The following is a 26,270-nucleotide window of genomic DNA, read 5'->3' as shown; positions in this document are numbered from 1 at the left end:
AGAAAAAGGGAAAAGTGGAAAAGATACAACCAGCCAGGTGGGTGACTTACCTACCTATACCCAAGTTCTCTCCTTGTATAAAGATGACATGACTATGACTAGAACCTACATTAATTAAATGTATATTAAGCTCTCAGTAAGGAAGAATTCAAGAAAATGCTATTATTAGTGATAAAGTGAAAGCAGTTTCACAATAAGAGTAAGCAGGAGATGGAGAATCTTTTAGAGAATACTGGCAACAGTGGGAAATCTTTGCTGTAAATTCATCAGCAATACATGTTATATAGGGTTCACAACAGCTTCAATAAGAACAAGGAGGGGTAAGCGCTATGTTCAGAGCATGACCTGTACAGCACTGTACTTAGGACTTCATAGAATGATTCCTCTATCCAGTCTCAGAAGAAGTTATTACCTACACCAAGGAAGTGCTCCCAGAAGCTCACCTACCCCAAAGCTAGTAAGGGTGAAGGGTCCTACAATCCCCAGCCCAGACTTGATGGCTTCAAACAGAAACTGTTCCACTAATTCATATACCAATTTCTTTCTACAAAACTTAGCACAGTGACATATGGGTAAGGAATGTACTGTCACACATTAGAAAATGAATAATTACAGAGACTTTCTCAGAAAAATCTCAAGCAAACACTTTGCAATTACTTACATAAATAAAAACACACACAACATAAGAAATTAATTAAAAATTTCAATTTACTCAAATTTCTGGAAAAATAGATTAAAGGCTAAAAAAGCATATGGCAATAAAAATTACAGAAGCAACTATTCTAAATAGTCAAATAAGAGAATGCTGTATGCATAAACACAGTAAACATGCAAGATAAGAATCACTAGACCTACTCAGGTAAAGACATGTGGATGACTCTCCTTGTGAAGTAAACTCATAAGGTTTCTCCAGCTCAACTGCAGGCACCTGAACATAGTCCTTCATGTTGTGAGACTGTTTTCTAGTCCATCTTCCTGCTTCATGATCCTGTGGCCTACTGGTGAGGAAGTATCAGGTTCGTTTTACTGCTAATTAATTAAAAGAGAGCAGAGCTCTGGGACTTATCTAAGTTCTTGCTGACATTAAAGACAAAGCTATTCGGAACTTGATAATATCCTTATCAAATTCTGCTGAGACCAATTAGCTTTCAGTAAGACCGGAAAACAACTATACAGCTACTTAATAGAAATGTCTTTCTGGAATTTAAATAAGAAGGGAGCCTATTTTGTGCCCTTTTCCCTTTTTTTTTTTTGTTTTGTTTTGTTTTATTTGGCAAGGATAAAAATGTATATAGATTGTGAACAGCAAACTAAAGTAAATCAATCATAGTGAAACGAGAGAGAAAGTTAACTAGACATGGAGGCGGTCTTTGGATAAAAGGGATTTGCAGCTGTAGTTCTGCTTTAGCCAGTTCCTTTCTCCTGAAGGATCAGTGTCTGTGCCTTTTGTCAGTTCTTAGGGGATGGTGGGTATTGGAAGTTTTAGTCTGAGTTGGTGTCATAAGTAATCCACCACCATGGCCCAGGAAGGCAGACCTGCTGGAGGTGTAACGGCTGTCAACACTGCTCTACAAGAAGTGCTGAAGACCGCCCTCATCCACGATGGCTTAGCATGTGGCATATGTGAAACTGCCAAAGTCTTAGACAAGCACCAAGCCCATCTCTGTGTGCTTGCATCCAACTGTGATGAGTCCATGTATATCAAGCTGGTGGAGGCACTCTGTGCTGAGCACCAAAATCAACCTGATAAAGGTTGACGACAAGAAACTAGGGGAATGGGCAGACCTCTGTAAAACTGATCTAGAGGGGAAGCCACGGAAAGAGGTTGGTTGCAGATGTGTAGTATGGTTAAGGACAATGGCAAAGTACTTCAAATGCAAGAAATGAATACATAAAATTTTGGCTCAAAAAAAAAAAAAACCAACAAAAAAACAACTCACTCCAGCCCTTGTCACATCTATTTGAACTTTTCCAGGGTTCACTTTGCTTGTCCAGGGTTCTCTTTGGAAAAGCAAAGAGACTATGCATATAAACAAGCAACAAAACAAAAATGCTGGGTAAATAGATTCAAAAAATATGAATTTTTAATTAATTCAACTTTGGCATATACATAAGAACAAGGAGAGGTATATGGGAGGGTTTGGAAGGAGAGAAAGGGGAAATATGCAATTATATTACCTAAAAATAGAAATAATTTTTAAAAGCTATTATAGTCTATGTTTAGAAGGCTCAAGAGGAATAGGAAATGAAACTCAAGTATACTAGAAATGGAAAATTATGATCCGAAGCAGACTCAGAAGGCTGGAGAGATAGTTGAGTCATTAACTGTGCTTGTTGTTTTAAATACCAACTTCTATATTTCAAACTGGTTATCCTGCATTTGCCTGTAACCAATGCTCTAATAGGAAAGCCTCTCTTTCAGCCACCTGAGGAAACATAAGCCTCAGGTTCACAAGAAGAGACCCTGCCTCAGAAAACTAGGCACAGAATGATAGAGAGGACAATAGGCGTCCTCTTCTGCCCCCGATGAACATGCTCAGATTCCCACACATTTAAGGAAAGATACACACAATAAACAAACAAATAAAATACAACAGCAGCAAAACAAGCCAGCGTCGCCACCTCTAAACAAAACAAACGAAAAACAGGACCAGGCAATATATTCCAGCAATGTATGGACATATTTAGTGACAATTTGAGCCTAAGGATATGAACAGGAAAACTCTAACTATACTACTTCTCATTATCGTAAGTTGTAGTAAAACACTTGTCTTTTTGTTGTTCAGTTATTAAATAATATGTAAACCTTTTCAGTTCGTAAATGTAACATGAAAATTTCACTGATATATTTATAGGCTATTATATTCCATACTGTTTTGGTATGTGTTAATGTGTATACATGAGGGCTATGTGTCTGTGTTTGCAGGTATACCTTTATGACCAGACCTGTGGAAGCCAAAGGGCATCTTCAGTGTTGATCCTCAGGTGCTATGCACCTCTACATCTTTTTTTCTTTTGAGACAGGTCTCTTAATTGTCCTAGATGTCACCAAGGTGTATAGAACAACTGGCCACCCAACCCCTATGATCTTCCTGTCTCAGCCGCCCAAGCATTAAGATTCCTTGTGTGCCACATCTGTTTTTTGGTTTTTTCTTTTGTTTTCTTGGGATCAAACTGAGGTCATTAGGACTGGTGAGGTGGCTTACGGTTAAGAGTGTATACTGTTCTTCCAGAGGCCTGAATTTGATTCCGTGAACCCACATTAGGCAGCTCATAACTGTCTGTGACTTCAGTTCCATGGCCTCCTTGAACACTTGCACTTATGTGTACATATACAGAATTTAAAATAAAATAAATTATTTACAAAGCAAAAGACTCAGTACTTTCCTAACAGCTTTCTTATAACCCCTACTATACATGCTTCCCAGCAGGAAAGGTCATGATAACTCATCTGCCCACTAAACTATTTCCATCACGACACCTCTACTGCTGCACTTGTTTACACGCATGTCTACCTTGACCAGTAGAACACCAGTCCCTCACACTCTCACTGAACACTGTGGCATAGAGCAGACATTGACAAAAGTGTTACTCAGCAAATGAACAAAGACACAAATTAACTGATTTTTAAAGAGTATGTAATACCTGCTGCTACACTGTTAAAATCAAGTCAGCAACAATAAAGAAACCTACTCCCCACAGAGTATGATTAAAAAAAAAAAAAAACCAATGGACAATTATTTCTCTAGAAAACAAATGACTCTGTCAGCTGAGTAATTGTTAACATCCCAAGTTGATAAAATTAATAAGGTCAAAAGAGACAAACTTCCTATTTGATATTTTAAAAACATCACCGCTTTTAAGATCTCCAGCTCTGTGATACCTAAAACCTTTTTAGAAGAGACTGCTTAAGCTAGTCATTAGCTTATTGTCAAAGAAAGATGTTTGCCTCATGCAATCAAAATCAGTAAACTTACAGTCCTATTCACCCATGCCCTTTCCAGTACACCTCTTGCTCTCTCTCTCTTTTTAATTACATTTTTCTTGGATATTTTATGTATTTACATTTCAAATGTTATCTCCTTTCCCCCTCACTCATTCCCCCTCCCCCCTGCACCTGCTTTTATGAAGATGCTCCCATTCCCATCCACTCACTCCAACCTCAACACCCTGGCATTAACCTACATTGAGCAAAAGAGCTTTCACAGGACCAAGGGCTTTTCCTCTTACTGATGCTAGATAGAAAATGCCATCCTCTGTTACATATGTGGCTGGAGTCATGGGTTCTACCATGTGCACTCATTGGTTGGTGGTTTAGTCTCTGGGAGCTCTGGTGGGGTCTGGTTGGTTGATATTGTTGTTCTTCCTATGGGGTGCAAACCCCTTCAGCTCCTTCAGTCCTTTCTCTAACTCCTCCATTGGAGTCCCTTTGTTCAGTCCAATGGTTGGCTGCAACCATCTTCATCTGTATCAGTAGGGCTCTGGCAGAGCCTTTCAGGAGACACCCATATCTGGTCCACCTCTTGGTCTCTTGTTCTGACTGTATTCATGATATGACTCCACTTCAATGTACATGTGTATATACATAAGAATACTGCATTAAGAATAAGAATTATAGGAATAAAAAAGTAACCACCTACTAGACACAGTGGTTAAAACGTAAGTTTTAAAATGAGACATAAACATATGAGGACAAGAGATATGAGTGTCAAATGGACTACACAGCCATGAGAGCCACAGAAACTCAAAGCAGAGGAAAATACTTAGGGCTCAAGTCAAGCAAGGACCCACTGAGGACCCTGCACTTTAACTGGAATGTGAGGCTTGGTAAAGAATGAGCAGGACTGAGGTACAGGAATCGTGAGGCAGTGAAACAATTCCACAGAAAGAGAACAAGTGGGAATGCAAAGGGAAAATCAAAATGCATTCTAGAGACATGGCCTTGAAAGAACAGTCCCAAAGAAATCATGGGAAGAACTGGGTGACTACATGTGGGGTCAAAGAAGAGGCAAAGAAACTATTACCTTCAGGAGTGAGTTCCCTCTAAAAGGATTTTAATCCATTAGAGGAGTATTTGATTACAAGTCTTTCCACATGTAATTATGCACCACCTCTCCTTTCTGTCTCAATTTCACCACTTGGTTTTTATTCCAAGGCACATCAGTCTTAAAGGTGGAAAAGGCAATAGTGTAGTGTATGAACTAAAGCACCAGTGCTGTTTAGAAGATGGCCTTCAGGGCTTGTAAGTTCTTTGAAGTAGGAAAGCTTGTATAAAACTCCTCCTGCACATTTATTTTCTCAAACTCTTCTGAGACAGATGCCATCTGCATTTTTTAAAAAGTTAGCTTTTCTTCAGTCAGCCTGTTATTGACCTATATCCAACAACTTTCCCTCCATATTATTGCAATTTTAGTTTAAAAATAAAATTGAGTACTAGAAACTCTATTTAAAGGAAGTCAGCATATAGATTTACAACTACATTTAACTGTATTGCATAGTATACTAACTAAAAATTTTCTAAAATAATACCAGAGGTATCCAGTGACAAGAGCAATACAACATTGAATAATGCTGACTTTGAGAAAATAACACAATAGATTTTATCTGAAAACTGTCAGAAACCATCATTTGGGAAAAATTAATGGATGTATTAAAATCAGAAGATAGAATTTCCTTCTCAATTTATCTGATCTAGCTGTCTGCAAACAAATATGCAGGGATCCAGTGAATGAGACAGAAACTGGAGCAGAGTTGTGGCCAGGAGAGAGAAGCTCCAGTCTCTGCAGCACCCAGTGGACAGACTGTAGCTCACTCCTAATTCTGAGAGCATGTCCCCGGACCCTGAAAGTCACAGACCAACTTCAAAACCGCTTGGGTGGCAGTCATGGCAAAGAGAGTAAATCAGAAGTGTCAAGAGGTAAGTAGGTGGTTCATTTGCTTGTGTGCTATTTTTTTGATTTGCAAGTTCAACATAATAAAGTTTTCTTAAACACATTTTTTAAAAGGAGGTAAGAAGATTGCACAGAGTCGAAAATTAAAGTGGCATGATATTGCATGTGTGTATTAATGTCCTCTACATAATGTTAACAGCACTATTAGAAGTATTAAAAGATTTTTTTTTGGAGTGTAATTGTTTACAGCAGTTAAGTAAACAATGGCTTTTCTCTTTAACTCAAACTACTACACACTGCAGAGATGATGTGTTTAAAGAGAAGAGGTAGTTCTATAATTATCTCAGATAAAAGTTAGGAACCATGACTTAAAAAAAAAAAAGAATGAAAACGAAAAAACAGAGAAAAGGCAAAGGCTATAGAAAATTAATGTTGGAACAGAAAATGAAATATTAAATATCAAAGCACCAATTTCAATCAGTGAAAATACTAGCTAGAAAAAAATTTAAAAGTGGGATGAGGAAACTACCCATTAGCTTCAAAAAAATGTTTTTAATGTCCAGTCAGGGCAAGCTGGAGAAAGTCAAGAGGGCAGTTTCTTGTCTTTGGAGTATATATCAACACCTCAGACTCTCGAATCTCTTTGCTGGAATTCAGCTTTTAACTTCTCAGAGCAAATTGTGATAAATACATAAAATCCAAAAGATAGCTAATCCAAAATATAGCTATTGATAACATTTAAAAAAAAAGACAAAGTGTATGTACAATAGCTGGTGACAACTTCCTTTAATTTAAAAGACCAAAGAAAATGAATTTATAACTTCGCCTTCATTCAACCTGCTCACAGGTTATACATTCCTACAAAAGACCCTTAAGCTTTCTCACTCAATGAATATTCACGAAACACACAGAATCTGGATGTTTCATCCCAAGAACCAAGATTACAAATCCATACCATGACATCTGGCTGTACTGATGTGGGTGCTAGGGACCAAACTCAGCACAGTGGACACTTTACCATGAGAGCCATCTCTTCATCCACACTTCAGTGATTTCTGAAGTGGTTTGTACGTGGGTAACTGGACATTATCCTGGGAACTCTCCCCTTATTAAATACATTGTACAAGAGTAATAACTTCATGACACTGTCTGAACTTTTCACAGCTCTAAAGTATAACTAATTAACAACTATATTAACAGTCTCACATAGAAAACACAAAAATGCTTATACAAAATAAAGATGCTTATCAAAGCATACTTACCATTGAAGGACTACAAAATGTTCACATCATATTCAAGTACCCAGGAAGAATGATGCTACAAGGTCAATAACAAATATGTCCCTATAAGTCCAAAACTCAGGTTTCAAGGTCCTAAAGTAATTTACTATTGTGAGAGGCAGAATGTTACTGATAATTATGTTGGAACCAGTGGCACGGACTTTGGACATCTTAGGCAAACCAAGATTATCCAACTTATTCTTTTTTAAATACTGAGATACTCCTAAAGGCAATGAATAAAGCAGTTGAATTCTTATGTATGCTAAACACTGACAAAAAGAAGCAATAATCTTGCCAGGACACAGGAAGGCAGGAAATCAAAAAGAAACCTAGGAAATAAAACAAGAGATCTGTAAGCATTTACTTAGCTTTAATTGTTTTCATTTTTCTGGTATTCAGTAACTATAACCACAGTATATCAAATAATACAGTAAGCTCTGTAGATGGCTCATTATAAGAATTCATGCAGAATACCTACATGTTTAAGGTCCTACAGTAGGCAAATATAAACTGCAAAAATAATCATACAAATGGTTCTTAACATCAGAATCCCAACAACTTATCTAGACTGTAAGAAACAAGTCTTACAGAACAGTAATTCCTTCCCTGTATACAAGAGATTGAAAGGAAAATCATACAAATGGCACAAGGACAGATTTGAATAGCCTCAGTCTCCTGGTAGAACTGTGTATACCCAAACATGTGGATCATTCTCTCACACTTTCAACACCAGCAAATCTCCATGGCACAACTGCTACCACCTCACCTGCTACTCACACGGATTTCTTCTCTACTGGAAAAAGTCACCCCAGCATGAACCCAATCAAGGCATCCATAAACACAACAACGAAGCCTCACACTTTCTCATTCCATATCAATGTTCATTCAGCTCTGTACAGAATACACTTGATTTAAACTAAAGAAAAGTTTTAAATTACAGATAATAAGCACTTAGAAGTGAGATATCAGTTCTACTTATAAAAAGCTTTAAGAGGTAATATCCACAGTAAGTCATGAAGAAATAAAGAGAGAGACAGAGAGAGAGAGAGAGAGAGAGAGAGAGAAAAGAAAACTGTAAGATTAACATAGCTTCCAAACAAACTGCTGAAACAGAAAGACAAAATTTAAAAGCAGAAAGAACAACTATGTTCTATAAGAGCCCAAGCTCAAGCACATTTTGTGTCAACAAAACGAGTTAGAAGCACAGCTAATTTTAAAGTAATGAACAACTGCTGTGAGTTGAAACTGTTTCCTTTAAAAATACCTGGGACTCTGTTCTATTTGCAAATAAGGCTTTTTGTAGCTAGACGCAATCAAGTTAAGGTGAGCCATGTTAGATTAAGAAGCCCCAATTTAATGACTGCTATCCCTACAAGAAGGAAGAAAATAGAGACATGAAAGAAAAGCATTACGAATGTAAGAGATGTGCTGCCCCAGCAAGCGCTGCTGGCCACACCAGAACCTGGAGAGGGCAAGATTTTTCTCAGTCTTCAGGCACAATGCCAACAACTCTGTCTGGACCTGACTTTGTCTTAAGCCACTTACTTGTGCTTCCTTGAGGTTAAGGCGGCTCATACATTTCATATATCATGAAGATCAGTAAATGTTCAACTTAAATTCTGGGGGTTGGGGATTTAGCTCAGTGGTAGAGCGCTTGCCTAGGAAGCGCAAGGCCCTGGGTTCGGTCCCCAGCTCCGAAAAATAGAACCAAAAAAAAAAAAAAAAAAAATTCTGTACATAATACAAAGAAAGCATTTCTGAAATTAACTCAAATTCAAAACAAACGAAGCTGGCCTTAAGAGAACTACATTCACTTCTTGATATTTTGGGCAAAGTTATATATTCCATTCTCGTTCCATTCAAAGCAAACAGAGCAACAATAAGGACTCTGTTCAATTCTAGCAAATTTCTTCAAGTGTTAAATATAGTTTATTTATTAAGCTTAGATAAATAAATACATACTATCTGAGAAAAAGAAAAAAATACTATGCCATCAGTTCATACCAAAGTTTAATAAATAAAAGCACTGTTGAGTGAATATATTTGCTTCATTAAGCATCTGAAATACACTTGGTATGGGATAAACTTCCCTCTAAAATTTCTAGGTTGAACCCCTAACTTCTGGTCCCTCTAAATGTGCCCAAGTTTGTAGATTAGGTCTTTGCAAAGGTCATCTAATTAAATGAAGTCATCAAGGTGGTCTGTAGTCCAAGTGATTAGTGTTCACTCTTACGAAAGAAGTAAATTTAGGGGCAGGCACCCAGGAGAATTACAAGTGTATAAGCATCTACAAACCAGAGAAAGGCCTTTAACAGCTACTTTCCTCATAGGGCTCTCAAAGAACCAATCTTGCTAGTACCTTTACTTCAGATTTCTAGCCCCTGAGGTTCTAGCCAAATAATGGCTGTTGCTTGAACTCTTCAGGTTGTGGTACTTGGTACAGCAGCCATGACAGACTAACACAACATCAGTACATGCAGTGTTCCACAGAAGCACAAACCCTGATTTCCTAGATAAGAGTGCAAAACGCAAATCCTGAAGCCTTAGGGCTTCTAACTGGGTCCAGGACCTATTCCACCCAGACATCCCAGTTCCTATCTATCCCTCATCCCCCAGCCTCATTCTTTCAGAATGCATTCAACAAACGTTTGAGTGTCCACTACATCTAGGTTCTTCCTATTTAATCTTCAGAATAACCCTAATATAAAAAACTTCACAAAAGGAGACAGAAAGGTAAAATAAATTATACAGTGCCATACATACAGCTAGATATGGTAGATTAGTTAACCTGTGCTCTTAATTATCGCAATATACTCTACTGATACCCTGAGACAGCTTGAGGAAGAGGAGGGATTAAACTAATTTGAAGAGTAAAGCATATTTAAAGTATTTGGGAACTTACAAAAGCTTAAACAATCATTACCATTGCTCCCCAGGGACACAAACATTCAGAAGACAGCAGCAAAATGAGAAGTGAAAGTCTACCAGAGAATTTACCAAACCACAGAATTTAACATTTCCAAAGAAAATATTTTTTTTCCTATTATAGGTTAGTGCTGTATTCTAAAATACCTGTATAAATGTAAGAATACAGGAACAGGCAGAGAGGCTACAAATTCAATTCTGGCTCTAGATACCTATGTGACTATCAAAAAGGAAGAAGAGAGGGGTTTGCTCCCATGGGAAGTCACCTGGGTAGCACCAAGAAAGGACACCTGGGTAGCTTCCAGTGTACTGATCAGAAAGAAAGCTACAGGAACTTCAACCATCCTTGGTACAGGCACCTCTTAGGAAAAGTGGAGAGAACCCTATTACTGCACAGTATCACCAAATGTCCACCGCCATCTAGGACCTCAGACATCTTAAGGCTCTCCCACCCATAGGTCAACTGCAAAAATGTCTCAAGACAAACAGGAAAAATTACGTATTTCTAAAAATCATTCACAAAAGTTCTGTCAGTAAATCCATCCACACACAAGCTCCAACAAAGCTTAAGGCTCATTTTATTTATAGAGTCAGTACCCTTTGATTTATTATAACCTAAGGACACAGACTCCATTTAGTTCTCCTTGCCTACACATTAAGCCAGTAGCAATTATAGTAGTCTGAAAATGAATACTTTCCAGATTTTAAACTAAAAAAACCATATTATATGATTTTTTTAAATCCAAACATAAATATTTTGAATTAAGAGATCTAGAAGAACTGAAATTTCAGAATCTTTCATTTTAGCAAGCTTATTAATGTATTTTGGGAAAAGGAGACCAGATAAATCAATAACATAAAAAAATCTTTACTACACATTAAACCCATGAATGCTTTGTGGTTAATTTTTCAAATTATATGTTGTAAATGCTATGTCTTAAAATCTCTTCTAATACAGTTTTATCGTGACTCTGCAAACATGTATGTAGTATCAATGCACTGGTACCCTACTGTCCACCAGTTGAGTTTTTCTGTGGATTTTTAGTTGAGCATTAAAAAAAAAAAATGAAGAAAGAAAAAAAAAAGACAAATGTCCAGTTAAATAAACCAAGGTAAAATAGTTTTGAGAAAGGAACCCTTGAATTAAGGAAAAGCAACTCTTCCCAAATATAAGAGGCCTTTCACAGACAGTGACCATTCACAGATGTCTTTCACATGAGTCTAGCCAGGATGATAAGGCTGGTTTAGGTTATTCTAAATTAAACGTCCTATGAATATTTGACAAATAAAATATGAGGTATTTTGGGAAAACTTCAAAACAGCTTTCTAATTGACTATTTAAGTTTCAACAATATTTTATTTCCTTGTTAGTCATAATGTAACAAAAGTGTTAAATCTGTGGGAGTATTTGTAAATTCCAAGATTATTCTTAGAAGAAATACATTTAATATACCAGCAGCACTGATTCTTCTTATAGATTCTAGAACACCCACTGCATCTACAACATATGTTAAAAGATTTTCCTTTTAACTGAATGATTAAGATGTCTGGCTAAACTCTATGGTAGGGTCTCGATTATAAGCCTAAATAAAATATTTTAAATAATATCTCCATTATTTAAATTTAAATTAGAAAAGGAAAAACAGCATAAAATTTGTTGGGCTAAAGGAAAAGTTCAACAAAAATGTAATTTCAGCCTTCAAGATTCATTCTGATATATTCCCCCAAACTTCCAAATACAGAAACCTTGAACATTCCTATTCTCCCCATCTCTGTTCCCTTCCTCCCCCACACCAGCTCCCCTCTCTTTCTCTCTCAGTGTTGGGGACTGAACTCATGACCTTATCCATTCCAGGAAAGAGCTACATCACTGAGCTATAGCAACAGTCTTCTAAAGCCTTCCCAAGCCACGCATGAGCTATGTCACAAGATACAGTCAGAAGTTCAAAAGCTCAAATTTACACATATTCTCTTATCACAAATACAGTGGCCACTGAATACACAAATAATTGATTTTTCCAATAACTAAAACTCAGGACATAGTTGCTCTGAAGCGGGGAGCAGGGACAAAAATGAATAGGAAAACTTAACTAAGGAAGGAGAAGTAATAACAATACAGAGGAAGAGATAAGGAAAAAGGATAAATCACATTAAGGATTATGAAAAAAGCCATGGGAATTATATTATTTTATGGCTACTTTATAAGCACTGTGTTCATGGGGAGGGAGTGCTGTGTGTAGTTTAATTAAAGATATGCTGCTTAATGCCCCCCTCCAATAAGAATATGTAACAAAAAATCCAGTACCAGGCATGGAAAAGCTCCTTCTGAGCTGTTGATCAGGGGAATCTAAGAGGATCCCCCAGACTATATGGTTGTCAGTGCTTTCCAGAAATGAAGGTAACACCCTATTGCTGAAGACACTACATACCAGATATACGATCTGAAGTAATCAACCTGGATTTGGCCTGAAGACTTCCTCACTGAGAACTATCTCTTATAGTTTTGGAAGGAGTCAAGCAAATTGTCAACTGAAGAAAGCAATCAATAATTTTATCCAGCTCTAACACGAATGGACCACAACAATAACCAGCATGGCAAGGTATTCTAAAAGATACAGCAGTGACACTTATATTCTGGGAGTAACCAACAAAAACCTAACTGGACTTAAGGTACACTTAATAGGAAAGAACTCATACAAGGCACTGTAAAATTAGCCAACTGCTCATAGTTGATGAGGTCACTGAACTCGAGGACAAAGTTTCCACTGCCATTTTTGTAAACTAGTATAAGCTCTAACTGCATTCTAAATACCTAGTCTTATAGCTACTATAAAGTATAGCTCTTACCTCTCACAAAAAAAAAAAAAAAATTTCTTGCACCAAACAGAAAATATTACAGAAAGCCAAAGTGGCCAAATGCAGATATAAACTAACTATAAGGTAGGAGGATCAATACATTTACAAAATAACCCCTACACTTAAGGCTCAAGAAACATCATGGAAGGAAGGGAATAGACTATTATGACCCAGAGGACAAGGATTATCTCTTTTGAGACATTCTCTTCTAAATAAGGAAGAAGAGGAGGAGGAGGAGGAGGACTATACCAATACCTATGATGACAACACTGATTGGCCAGAGGTAGAACAGTTCTGGGAAGAGTTGGAGCAGGAGCAGGGGTAAATATGATCAAGACATAATTTATGGAATTCTCTTAAGGATTAATAAAAATATTGCAGAGTCCTGCTTGGCCATGTGGAAGGGACAAGTGTAACATGGTTTCTTGTCCCTGGAACAGAGTCAGCAGGGTGTAGGCCTCCATAAGTGTTGATGGTTACTGTGTGCATAAGACTTGTTTGTGTAATAATGTACATATTTTCATGTTCTTTCTTTTAGGAATGTCCTCTCTGCTTAGGTTACTGATGCCCTGACAATCACAGACAGCACAAGTTCAAGAGGCAAGGGTGTGGCTAATGTCTCAGCAAAATGGTAAATACTGAGAGACCTTCAGGACAGCCCTTATGGCTGTGGGAAAGAACTCTGAAAACATGAGTTCAAGAAAGAATATAAAACTTCTCAACTATGAAAAATATAAGGATGCAATATGAATTATATAAGGAGCTTCATAGACCTAAAAGAACAGAGGTGGCTGGACTGGGAGCCAGCTTATCAGAAAAATACAAAGGCAGGCAAATTCCTAAATTCAATGTCAACCTGAGACAAAGTTAGGTTGGGCCCAGGCATGGTAGAAATGGTAATTTCAGGACTGGATCCCAGCGAGCTAGTTCATTGTCTGTGCTTACCAAGGCAGGCAGATCTCTAAACATTTGTAATGTTAAAAATAAATAGCTTGCTATATCTTTCTAAGAATCAAAGGAGGGTCATTAAGGGATCCTGATTCATGGGATAATCAAAAAGGAACTTGGAGTAATGACTGAATTGATATGTAAATAAAAGACTGAGCTTTTGATCTGCAAGAAATAAGCTATAAAGAGAATTTTTAGAATTGCAAGAGAAAGCTGTCTCAAGAGAGAGAGAGGTGGGTGTCTGGAAAGCTGTCTTAAGCAGAATATAAGCCATCAGCTTGTAACCCATGATTTGACTTCAAGTTGGATATATATCCAAGAGTATAAGAACTTTTGAATGGATCATAAAACTAACATATTAGCATAAGATTTCAATCTACTACTAAAATTTCTCAAGTCTAAAAGTAAAGGTGAAATATAAGCAAAGCAACCTATTTTTTGAGACATTTTACACAAAGAAACTAGAAAACTAAGTATTTGTGGCACTTTAAATTTTCATACCTATAAATAATAGGTTTACTCTTAAAAATGGAAAGGATCAATAGAAAATCATCTCACCTCTGTACAAATATCATTAAGCACTAAGTGTTCTTAAATATAATTTAAGAACACAGAGTCACAATACAATTTTAGACAGAAATGTCAAAGTGGTTGAATCAACTGCCACTGTGGCAAAAGCACAGCAGCTAAACTACATGCAATTACATCTGGCCCTCTCCATTGTTCTGGGAACTCCTATGATTTTTCCATCTTTTACCTACACACTGCTGTACCTATCAAGGAAGGCTCAACAGAAAGAACAATAATTCTACATAGTTTAAAGAGCAGACAGAGTCCTGATCACCACACTAAGGAGCACACAGGGAAGGAAGAAAGAGCAGTATTAGCAGTATAAGAGGAGAAAAGTCTCAATGAGGCAGACAGTCAAGTGACAATCAAGTCTCTAAACACTCTTCAGTTCTGTCTTTGAAATAAGCTTTTCCTCAAGAACCTTATTATACACAGACAGCCATCTACTGCCTGAAAACCACTCAATTCTTTCACAAATACATAATGCAATGAGGCTTGAACATGGCAGCAATAGAATAAGCTACTAGTAGTCTGGTTCTATATACTTCATTTTAGATTACGCATATTGAGGTGCCCTAAGTTCTATTTGCAAACTTCACAACTACCAGTTTGTACACACTTACTATAATTTGACAGTCTCTTCTTCCAGACAGGAAGCAGTGGCAAGACAGTTAAGAACAAAAGTATAGGATTACATGTATTAGGTCTGAAATATGACAACTACTTTGAAGTTCAAAACAATTTTAAAACATCTTCCCTGATGCTCTATAAATTTTCTCTATTGTTTTAACATCAGATCAGACTGTAAGAGAATGTTACTACTACTATTTCTTGCTACTTTGGACTATTCAAAAGTGGTCATGGACTATTCAGACAGCCTGACTAGCATAGGAAACAAGTACAAGCCTTCATCTAACTCTCTGGTTAGGATTAATTTGCTAAACATCTTTCTTCCCCAATAGACTGTGATAACCCATTAGATTTTGCTTCACTAGCAAAGACAAGAGCTATGGCAAGATTCATCTGGTGTTGAACAAAACATAGAATTTCTATATCCCCCACGCCATGTGTGTGTGTGTGTGTGTGTGTAAATACATTCACACACACATTTTCTAGGACTTCAGTCTTTCTTTTGTCTGCGGTCATTTTCCCACTCTTATGATTTGAGTATTTCCCCTATGCTAGCCTTTCTGCTATGCTCACTTTTTCTGTCATATCATTTGAGGTACTCTGTTTTTTGAAAGTATTGTCTATTTATTTTCCTGTTAGTGTCATGGACACTCTCTCATGAACTACCACAAACCCATTCTCAAGGCTTTATTTTTTTTTCTCCTTCTATGTTACAGCTACATGCATAAAAAATGATATAACCTTTTTGAAGCTAGGGACTACTTTATCCAACCCTTCATTCTCTGCCTTGTCTAGTGCATGCAAATGTAGGCATTAAATAAGTATGTCCCTAACATATTCACTAGAAAAGCAAAATTGAAAGAGAACATTCCTGAATCTACTAGCACACCTGCATCGTCTGTGACAGAAATAACCACAAAGAGGAGCTATAATATATTCAGTCCTGGAGACTAGTAAACCAAAATGGTGAGAGGCCATCAGCTAAATTGCTTGGGTTTCTCCTCAGAGTTCATGAGCTTTTAACTCTAAACATCTTGTATTTTCTATCTACTTTTTAAAAACAGTCAATGTCACTTTCCTACTGAAATTAAATTAGAATATCACATATAAATGAGATAAAAAAAAACAAAAACAAAAAAACAAAGCTACTCCAACAGACGATGGGTGTGCTACCTGCTCAATCTCTTCAACATCTTTTTCACATTGTTACACCTGGCATGGAAAGAGGCATTTTGGAAACCTTTGTTTCAGAGGCACCTCAGGATTCTCTTCCTCTACCTGCCAATGAAGGTTAAAAGCAGCAAACATCCTGTGTCAGACAAGGGAATGGAATTTCGCAAATAAAGTCCCTATGAAAAAAACTGGGCCATCTACCTGCATCTCTCTCTGGGATCTAGACTGTTCCATTTTGTTAAGTGCTGGGTTACAACAAGACTAAGACTGTGTCCATTGTTTGCCAAGCATATTCCCTTTTAAAGCCAATCGTGGAGTGAAGGGAAAGGGGACAAGGAGTGGAGAAGTTATCCATGTGTTTCTCAGAAGTATTGCAAATTAAAGAAAATGAACTTTGAAAATTTACACAGGCGAGCAAGAAAAAGAGGAAGCTTTATGGATTCAGACTGGAATCTCAATAGATATGACCCTGCCTTGAATGCCCTTTCTCTTCAAATGCCCAATTTCACCCAGCTGAAGTCAATACAAGATCTGAAGTAACTAATCTTTTCTGTCAACATGCTTGTCCTAATACATTAACAAGTATTTCTACCTGAAAAACCAAACAATTACATAAACATAATATTGCATCTACAAATTTTTAAGAGATATTATCTTTTCCCAGTTATTGAGTCAAATATCTAGAAAAAAAAAACCAAAACAACAAAAGAAAACAAAAAACCCTTTTAATTAAGTTCCTAAAACCAACAACTTTAGTTAGATGTCACAAAAAAGGGGCACATCTCTCATTTCTCAGGATGTGTGCTAATAAGCATGTTTATGAGATCCAAGGAATCATAATGGCAAATGTGGTACCTTGTGCTTCAGTCTATTCAGCAGGAGTGAGAGCTGTTTAACATTAACCTGCAACTACAGCACCAAAAATAAGACAGCTGTTCAAAAATGCCCATCAGGGAGTAGCTGTGAGGAATACTTACCATTATCCAGAAAACTACTGAAGTGCAGGCGGTAAAAAGGAAAGGTACAGCTGACTAACTCACCAAGTAAGGGGAGAGTGTGTGTGTGTGTGTGTGTGGGGGGTGATGGCACTTAAGAGAAAACTCCTCTTGAAGGCTATGAAGCAAATACATTAAAGACTAAATTTAGAATAGATAAATTTAGTTCGAGGTACAATGGGAAAGTGGTTCCTTTCTTAATAAAATTTAGAATTATGCCAACAATCACATCCAGAGTTAGAGAACAAGAAGATGGAGGTGCCATGGGGGGTCATGGGATGCCTCCACGGAAAGAAGAATACTATTAGCTCCTATTTTCTTCAGAACATCCTCAAGAGCTGGCTCATTTCAAGAACTGAATGAACTTGGCAGGATTTTGACAGGTCTGACATTAATCATAGCAGGAACTGCCAACATTCACTCTGTGATCCCACTTGCCTAAAACTGTATTCACAATAGACAACCATTAGGAAGAAGATACAAAAAAGTATCAACTCGCATAAACTGAACTCCCCCACAGTGACTCATCTTACCAGTTCAGGATTTCAAGACTAAAACTACTACTTAATAAAGCATAAAACACTTCAAGTGGAAGAGACAAGTGATAGATTCCCCGTCCTGTGCTTCCTGTCCAACAACACACTGCACCAACCTCGGCAAAGTATTCACTGCAGTGCACGTGTCTGAACATCTCACAGCCATCAGATGTCCTGTAGTTAACACCATGTGGCTGGCTGGGTGTTGGTTAGTTTCCTAGTCTGCAGGCTACAAAAGGAACCTGTTCAATAGGTCAATGTCTTATTTTGGGTTTTGTAAAAGTTGCATTAAAGCTGTAACCTTAAGCTCTTTTTTTTTTCCTAATTATAGAGTGCTAACTGTAGAAAATCTGGAAATCACAAATTAAGGAAACAAACTCCCCAGGCATACTAGTACACAACTATAATTCCCAGCTCTTGGGAAGCTGAGACAGTGGAAATGCTAGTTTCAGTTCAGCCTGTGTTATGGGGTAAAACACTGTGTCTGCTTGGTGTTATTTTGGTTTGATTAGAAATAAGATCCCAATATGTGGCCTAAGGTTGCCTGAAATTTAAGTATAGCCTCCCAAAAGCTGGGATTACTATAGCATGGCTTCATGACTACTGTTTTTAATTGATGCACAATATTTTGTTCAAAGGATGTTCTATTATCAATATGTACCAATTCTCTGTTACTGGACACACGTTTCTGGGTTTTCACAAAACTTTGATGCAAAAAAATTTTGATTGTTTTTGTAAGATGTGCTTCAGACTAGAGCTTGGCATGACAATCCTGAGATGCTCTGCCAGCACCTAAGACAGATGCAGATGCTCACAGCCAACATGTGAACCGAGTCCAGGGACCCCAATGGAAGAGTTAGGGGAAGGAGCTGAAGGGCATTGAAACAACAATATCAATTAAGCAGAGACCTCAGAGCTTCCAGGGACTTAAACCACTAACCAAAAAGTATACATTGGCCAGTCCATGGCTCCCACTACATAGGTAGCAGAGGACTGTATTATCTGGGAGGAGAGGTGTTTGGTCCTGCTGAGGCTTGATGCCTCAAGAGAAGGGGGATGCTAGAGAGGTGAGGCGGGAGTGAATAGGTAGGTAGGGGAACACCCTTTTAGAGGAAAAGGAGATGGGGATGGGGGGAGTTGTGGAGGGGAGACGAGGAAGGGGGATAATATTTGAAATGTAAAAAATAACAGGATTCATAAATTTTTTTTAAAAAAATCATTAAAGAATAAATTCCGAGTAGTGAAGTCTCTAGGCCAATGGATATAAACCCTGGACCAGTTGGTAATACATTTTCAACCTGCTTTCCAAAGAAATTTGAACCAATTTCCACTTCTGGCATTACTATTGAACTTCACTGCCTCTATATATTACTGTTCGGACAACCTATCAAACTAAAAACGGTTTTGACTTTTTGTAGCTGTGAGTTTAGCTACTCCACTTTGGCTCCCAGTAGGTCAAGCCCTTCCAGCCACTCCCCCAGGAACTCTTTGGATCCTCCAATGAACACACACACACACATACACACACAGTAGCTTATTTTTGAAATGCCTTGGCTACTTATAAGCTGGGCAGCTCTAATTCTCCCAAGGCCAGCACACTTTCCCTCTGGTACTCACGGCTCAACACCTTCTAAAGCTACTTTCAACTTTGGTGCCCTGTTACCTTCTGTGAGGCCCATGATTCTGGGCAGCAACCCTTCTGGGGAGCCACTTCCCCTTTCCTCCTAGATTTCAGATGATCTTCCCTCTGCAGCTCTAAATCTGATCCATCTCTCGTCCCTGAGTCATGGCGATTCTCTGTTTGCTTTTTCCCAGTTCTCAGTCTGCCCAAATCTAAAGGCCCCATCTCATTTCCCTTTGCCCAGCCTCTGGCATCTTTATTGATTGGTCAAAAAACAATAGGGGACAAAGACCTTCAGCATTTGGACTTGCAGATTCCCAATTAAATCAAAGCATTACTCCCCAGCAGCTTTTAATCTGCAATTCTTTATTAATGAAATGGATAATAAGTGTAAGTGTGTTCTCTTAACTACATAAGGCTGGTAGTATTTTGCTTTAGATTTGTATAAATAATGCTGTCAGTTTTTAATTTAATAAATTATCTTATCTCCTGAGTTAGCCATGATTCTACCATACTATTGTCAACTCTTTCTGTCATGGAGGAATGTGACATATGTAGTGAGCACACTCTCAGAATTCAGACAGCCTGGGTTCTAGAGGCAAAGCATGACCCAGATGAATGGCACACAAAGTTCAGCTGCCCCTTTGCCAACTGGATTAATTATCTGTCTTAGTCAGGGTTTCTATTTCTGTACAAACATCACGATCAAGAAGCAAGTTGGGGAGGAAAGGGTTTATTCAGCTTACACTTCCACATTGCTGTTCATCACTAAATGAAGTCAGGACTGGAACTCAAGCAGGTCAGGAAGCAGGAGCTGATGCAGAGGCCACAGAGATGTTACTTACTGACTTGCTTCCCCTGGCTTGTTCACCTTGCTCTCTTATAGAACCCAAGACCACCATCCCAGGGATGGCACCACCCATAATGGCTGGGTCCTCCTCCCTTGATAATTAGTTGAGAAAATGTCTTACAGCTGGGTCTCATAGAGGCATTTCCTCAACTGTGGCTCCTTTCTCTGTGGTAAGGTCAGCTTATGTCAGGTTGACACACAAAACCTGCCAGTACAATATCCTCACAGCTCAAAACTCTATCTAGTCTGCTGTCAACTACCGTCTTAGGCGATTCTTGAGTTAGAATTCTTGATACACATTATTTTAACAAAGGCATGCTGATGATTCAGCCACATAATTAAAATATTTTGGTAAGCAAAGAAAAAAATTAACCGGAAAAATATGTAAAACTCAGCAGAGAAAAAACAAAAGCAGAATACTTAGAATGGCATCTTTCTGTTGACTAACATGGACTTCACTCCATTGTGGTATCTGTTTTGTTTTTTTTTCTAGCAAATTCTGCCTCTGTCTGCAAGTCATTTCAAATTATATGGAAACTTTAGAGTAACATTTTTCATTTTTCTGATGAAGAATCGCCATTAGGACATTTGTTAGATTCCCAATAGGGTTCATTTAGCAAAATATGTAAGAGCTTTAACCTGGATAAATTGTTGAAATCCTATCTTCTTAGTCATCTTTCCTGAAGTAGTTGGTGCACTTTCTGGGCCTTTTCATGTCCTCTACTTCTGAAAATTTAAGACCCCTTTTTCACTAATTATATCCATAAAATTCTTCCTACTACCATAGAATAAGAAAACAATCATTTCATGCAGAAAGTTCCAGGAGACAAACTTAATGTCATACAAAATTGGAGTCTGTAAAAGAGAAATAATTAACACACACACACACACACACACACACACTCTAGTTCTGCCTACTAAACCACAAAGGACTTTTTTTTCTTTTATGTATGTGGAAGGGTAAGGGACAACTGGCAATAAGAAGAATAATTAATAATAAATAATCTATTATTATTGCCTTAGAAAATCAGAGGAACTTGGCTTCTGCTGGTCTTGCTTTTAAGTTGCTCATTCAATATTAAATAAAGTAGTAGAAACTGAGTTCCCCCCAAAAACTAGCTTCTTCCTCTCATCTGCCCAATTATTCAGACGGTTTACTGAGATGCATAAAACATTCCTTAAATCCTGATGAAAAAATGAGATACTGCAAGGGAGTTGCTACCCATCCTGTTCCCTGAAGGAAACTGATCAGAGTCAATTCCAAGGGATCAGGCCTAGAGGATGTCTGAGCCTCTGGGTTCAGAAGTCATTTCTGGGGCACAGGCTGACTGAACATCCTAATAGTCTGAAAGCAGGACAGGCTGTGAACACAACTTGGTCTGTAATATTTAAATATTTAGAACTAGAGCAGTTCTTAATGAGGTTATAATTTTAATTCTGTCCTCCAGGAGATATATAGTAATGTCTGTAAACATTTTTTGGTTCTTACGACTGTGCGGGTGGTTGTGGGGAGGCAGGTGCTGCTACTGGCCTTCAAAGATAAAAGCCAAAGATGTCGCTAAGTATTCTATAAAACACAGGCTTCCGCTACCACTTCCTCCTTTAGCCACCACCACCTCCAAAATAGCTGGTCTAAGGAATGAATGGTACAGAGACTGAAAAATTCTCATTTATAGTATGAAGTGCAGACATTTGCACTGTCTTCCACCTCAAAAACAAATCCTGGAAAGTCAGGTAAAAAAGCTGATTATAACAGATCTTTATAAAAAAACCAAAACAGTAAGTTGGAAAGTGTGAGTATTCCTACAAATAGTCACTGTGACTGTGAACATAGTTTCAGTCCTTAATTGCTTCTCTGCCCTACAATAGCACATGAAACTATTCCATTTCTCTGCACTACAAGGGCAAATGAAACTATTCCATTTCTGGCTGCCACCTCCTCCAGCCTGATCTCAACATTTGCATAGTCTTTAAAACAGCTCTGCTTACTCATGTCTTTAATACAACCCTGGGTGAAAGAAAGGCTGAAGAGAAAAAAGGGGGAATATGGACAAGCACAAGGAAAGAAACACAGACAAATGATGATATAAATATGAATGAACATCAAGACTCCAAACCAAATAATATGAATGTATAAGTTTGTCTGTCCTACAGTCTCAATGTTAAAATGCCCACTGGCCTCATTTGCTAAATAAAGCTTTAAGTTTCTTTTCTTGTTCCTGTGATAAAAGTCAGACAAATCAGTTCAAGGAAGAAAGGGTTTATTCTGGCTCAAGAGTTCAAGAACACAGTCCTGTACTTTGTCTGTAAGACAGTGAAAACAGTTCAATATAACTAGCCTTATTCAAGGATGGGGGACACCCACATTACCACAGTCTAACAGACCTAACCAGATAGCAATGCTGATATCTAAGTGTCAAAAGAAAGCACCAGCCACACACAGAAAACAGTTTAATAACAAACAACAGTTCAGTGTTTGAATTCCCCCAGCTAGTATCTAACAATTTCTCATACATAAGAGCACATTTTATTGGACCTGTTTTCATGCATGAGATATGGATGAACTAAGGAGCCCCTTCATAAAAGCAATTTGTCAGACTTTAAATCGGTGCCTTTATAATGAAGCATCTACTTAGCACATCTGCAGAATCCTGCCTTCTTCCTGTGGCAAGACTGAAGTTCAACAAATGAACATTTTTATAAACAAATGTCTTAAGCTTAGAAAAAATTTCATAGAATTTTGGCATATCTTAGATTTTTGCTAATATAGCTTATAGTAAAACAAAAAATAGTTTATTCAACTTTGGCTAAGGACAAATAAACATTATCTGCGTTCAATGTGGATACTGGGTAAAGGGGCCAAATATATGTTCAAGAGCTGGTTCTTCTCCATTTCTGACCTCAAGAAATCATCAAAACTCACTAAAATCCATACATGGTGTTACACTTCTACAATCCTTTATTTAGCAGTGGCAGAAGGATCACTCTAGGCTAGCCTGCTCTATACAATGAGCCACTGTCTAAAAACAAAATGAAATTGTGATTAAAAAAAAAAAATCTGTGCCTCTGCTTCCTGATCTTGAAAACTAAACAAAAAAAATTGGATTAAGAAACCTCAACTTTCCTTCTGACTCAAATACACAAAATTAGAAAGCCTTTGAAATGAAAAGCTTAACAACAGTCTATTAAACATAGATTTGAAAAGATCATCTAATCCCTGCCCTGATATCAGTCAGCCAACTACAGGCTAAACACAGAAGGACAAGGACAGGAACTGTTCTGTGTCAGACCTTCCTTACAGACATCCAGTTGCTTTCTCAAGGAGTCCTTGGCTCACTCAACAACTCCAATGAAACAATATTCCCTAGACACACGTTCGTGAAGGCAGCTTCTACTATGAATGTCATTTCAATTCCAAGTGAACAACAAAAACAATAGAATTATTTATCTGTGAGATGCTTACAGAGTTCTAGAACCCAAGAGACTAAAGCGATACTCTTCAAGCCTTCAATTTTGTAGAAAAGCATTACGGTTCATCAGCTAAAACACTTAAAGGTCAAGTGGCTGAGCATCTAAATAACATTTTTTAAAAAATAAATTTCTTTTCCTAAAAGCATCCAATAATACAGTGACTTGTGTCGGTCTCTGCTTATACATTTGGTCTCCTTATAGGACGCCTAAGAAGCACTCCTGCTCACTGAAGTATCTCAGACACCTGGAGGGCTCTGGCCATCAGGAGAAAAAAAGCACGAGCTGCCATTTCAAAGCTGAATCTCTGTCTACAACAGTATCTTCCTTCAATTACAGGAGATGTACAGCAACAAACTGAGGAATGATACACAAACATCTCTCTTGACCTTCCACTCATGGTGAGCAATCTGACACCAGAGGTTCATCCACAACTCACTGAACAGAGGAAATAAATCAAACTTCCTAAAATATAACTTTCAGCATCCTCTGTAGGAAACTGGATAATGCTAGCACGGAACTAACTAAAAGCTTGATGATTTTGCAGAATGTTAATGAGCATTTTACCAAGACAATCCACATCATCTTTTGATGACCTTTATCTTTCTCCCCTTTACTTTCTCAGAAGATAGGCACGGTGATAATTTCAGATTGTCAAATAACAGAGCATGAGCATCAGAAATAATAAACTGAAATAATGATCATGAACACGATGGCAGAAGATATTCCTCTAGGCTGGCTGAATCCAGCAGAAATATAAAGTAAGAAAAACAGCATAACGTGTAAATAAAATAGAACCCACTTGGTGTTTGAGGGGTGAAAGTGATCTTTATATTAAAGATTTGACACAGCTACGAGGCAAACAGTTCTATTATTGAGAAAGAAATCCAACACTAGAAGAAATTGTGCATTTGAAGCTGCCTAGAAATCCCGTACCTGTGTCTACAGAAACCAGGTAAGGCTGTAGGGTGATAGTTCCCGCTTAGCTCAAGCAGGGGCCACACTCACTACCTTTCCGGGTCCCAAATAGGGCTAGTTAGGAATTCCGAGAAAAACATTCACAAGTCTTTAAAAATTCTATGGCAGGACACACTTAAAAGAGTCCTACTTGCAAAGACCCTCAAACCCATAGCCAGCATCACGCTTCCTCTCCGTCCGAGATCAGCCAACCAGTTAGCACGTAAGCAATGTGGGCCACAGGTTTTAAAACCTCAGCGCGAGTATCTGGGTCACTCTTAGCAACTGTAGTACCTTGTAGTACAGTGTCTCTCCCGAAGCCTCCACTACCGGGTCATCTCCAAACCTATCCTCCCTCTGGGACAGCTGGGATGCTTGCTATGAGTGGAGCCCCGGTCCCACCGCAGGCGGGCAAGCCAAAACCGCGTTCGAGTCAGCTAAGTAGTCAGACTGACACACTTGAGGCAGCCCGGCCTTGAGCCGCAGGGAGGGCTCCAGTCTGTCCCTCAGACCTAAGTCCCTAAGGCAGCACAGGCCTCGACCTCGGGGCCACGGTCGCGGTGGGCCGCGCGGCAAGCTGACCAGCCCGGGCTTCCCGGGTGGCACTGGTCTCCGTTACCGCGCCGTCACCGCGGGCTGCCGTCAGTTCCCGTAATGCTCTCCCTTAAGTTTCCCTGGAGGTGCACAGAGATCCCGCGCTCCCGGCCCATGGGACGCTTAAGTCTAAGCGAAACTAACTCAAGGCGGACCAGCGCTTCCTGACGACGCTCCCCGCCCGGCCTGGCCCGACACTCACGGGTAGGCATGGCGACCCGAGCTCGCCGCGCTCGCCGCCGTCCCGGGACTCAGAGGGGCAGCGCGAGCCGCGTCGACCACAGCATGACTGCGGAAGCCCGGCCACGGACGCCTCGTCGGGGCGGAGGACGAATAGCCGAGCGAGCGGACGCTGACCGGGTACAGCTACCACCGGCCGCGATCCGCGCCCCGTCGACGACGCGTTGGGCCGACCCACGCCCCTGACGTCAGCGCGTTGCCGCTGGAAGGCCCCGCCCCGAGTCTCTAAGCTCCGCCCCCAAGCGGTGACTGCCTGACTCTGCCCTTACCTGCAGTGTGGGCAGCAGGAAGGCATTCTGTTTACCCCAAGGTCACCTTAGAACTGTGAGGGTAAGGATGGTGGTCTTGAGCGTAGTGACTTTCCCCAGGCTCCCATTTGGATCTATTTAACTGGCAGAGCTTCCATCTGGCAGTGTCTGAAAGCCCAATGCCTTTGAAAGGCACTAGGGTTACCTGGGGTGATGGTTGAGCGTTTTCTCAGAGGACAGAAGAAAATGTCCTTCCCTCTGGGGTTTCCAGTAACTTTCAAAGTGAAACAGTCCTCAGGACTTGGTCTCCTCCTTTAGAACGTGCTAAACCTGTTCTTAGTTCTGGGTATCCATAATATTCTACTTGAGGGATCTATTAGGAGTCTCAAATCTAGTTCAACCTTGGAGCCAGGGCATCCCTAATGTGGGCAATACACATAACATTGGCCAGACACCATACGAGGCCCATAACCCTTTTAGAGAAATAA

At 38.9% G+C, this 26,270-nt stretch overlaps 1 protein-coding gene across 1 annotated transcript in view; it reads right to left on the bottom strand.

The window, feature by feature from the left end:
* The window catches only part of Efr3a (EFR3 homolog A), an 80,690-nt gene extending 54,978 nt beyond the window's left edge, over positions 1–25,712 (bottom strand). Inside the window, exon 1 of the mRNA NM_001130564.1 lies at positions 25,497–25,712. Within this exon, the coding sequence (NP_001124036.1) occupies positions 25,497–25,506 (10 nt within the window). The 5' untranslated portion in view covers positions 25,507–25,712. The remainder of the gene's footprint in view (positions 1–25,496) is intronic.
* Between the last annotated feature and the right edge of the window lie 558 nt (positions 25,713–26,270).

Source organism: Rattus norvegicus, chromosome 7, assembly GCF_021556685.1.
Source record: "Rattus norvegicus strain SHRSP/BbbUtx chromosome 7, alternate assembly SHRSP_T2T, whole genome shotgun sequence".
Classification (NCBI taxonomy): Eukaryota; Metazoa; Chordata; class Mammalia; order Rodentia; family Muridae; genus Rattus; species Rattus norvegicus.
Note: the sequence above shows the minus strand (reverse complement) of the source record. Positions and strands in the feature narration are given on the sequence as shown.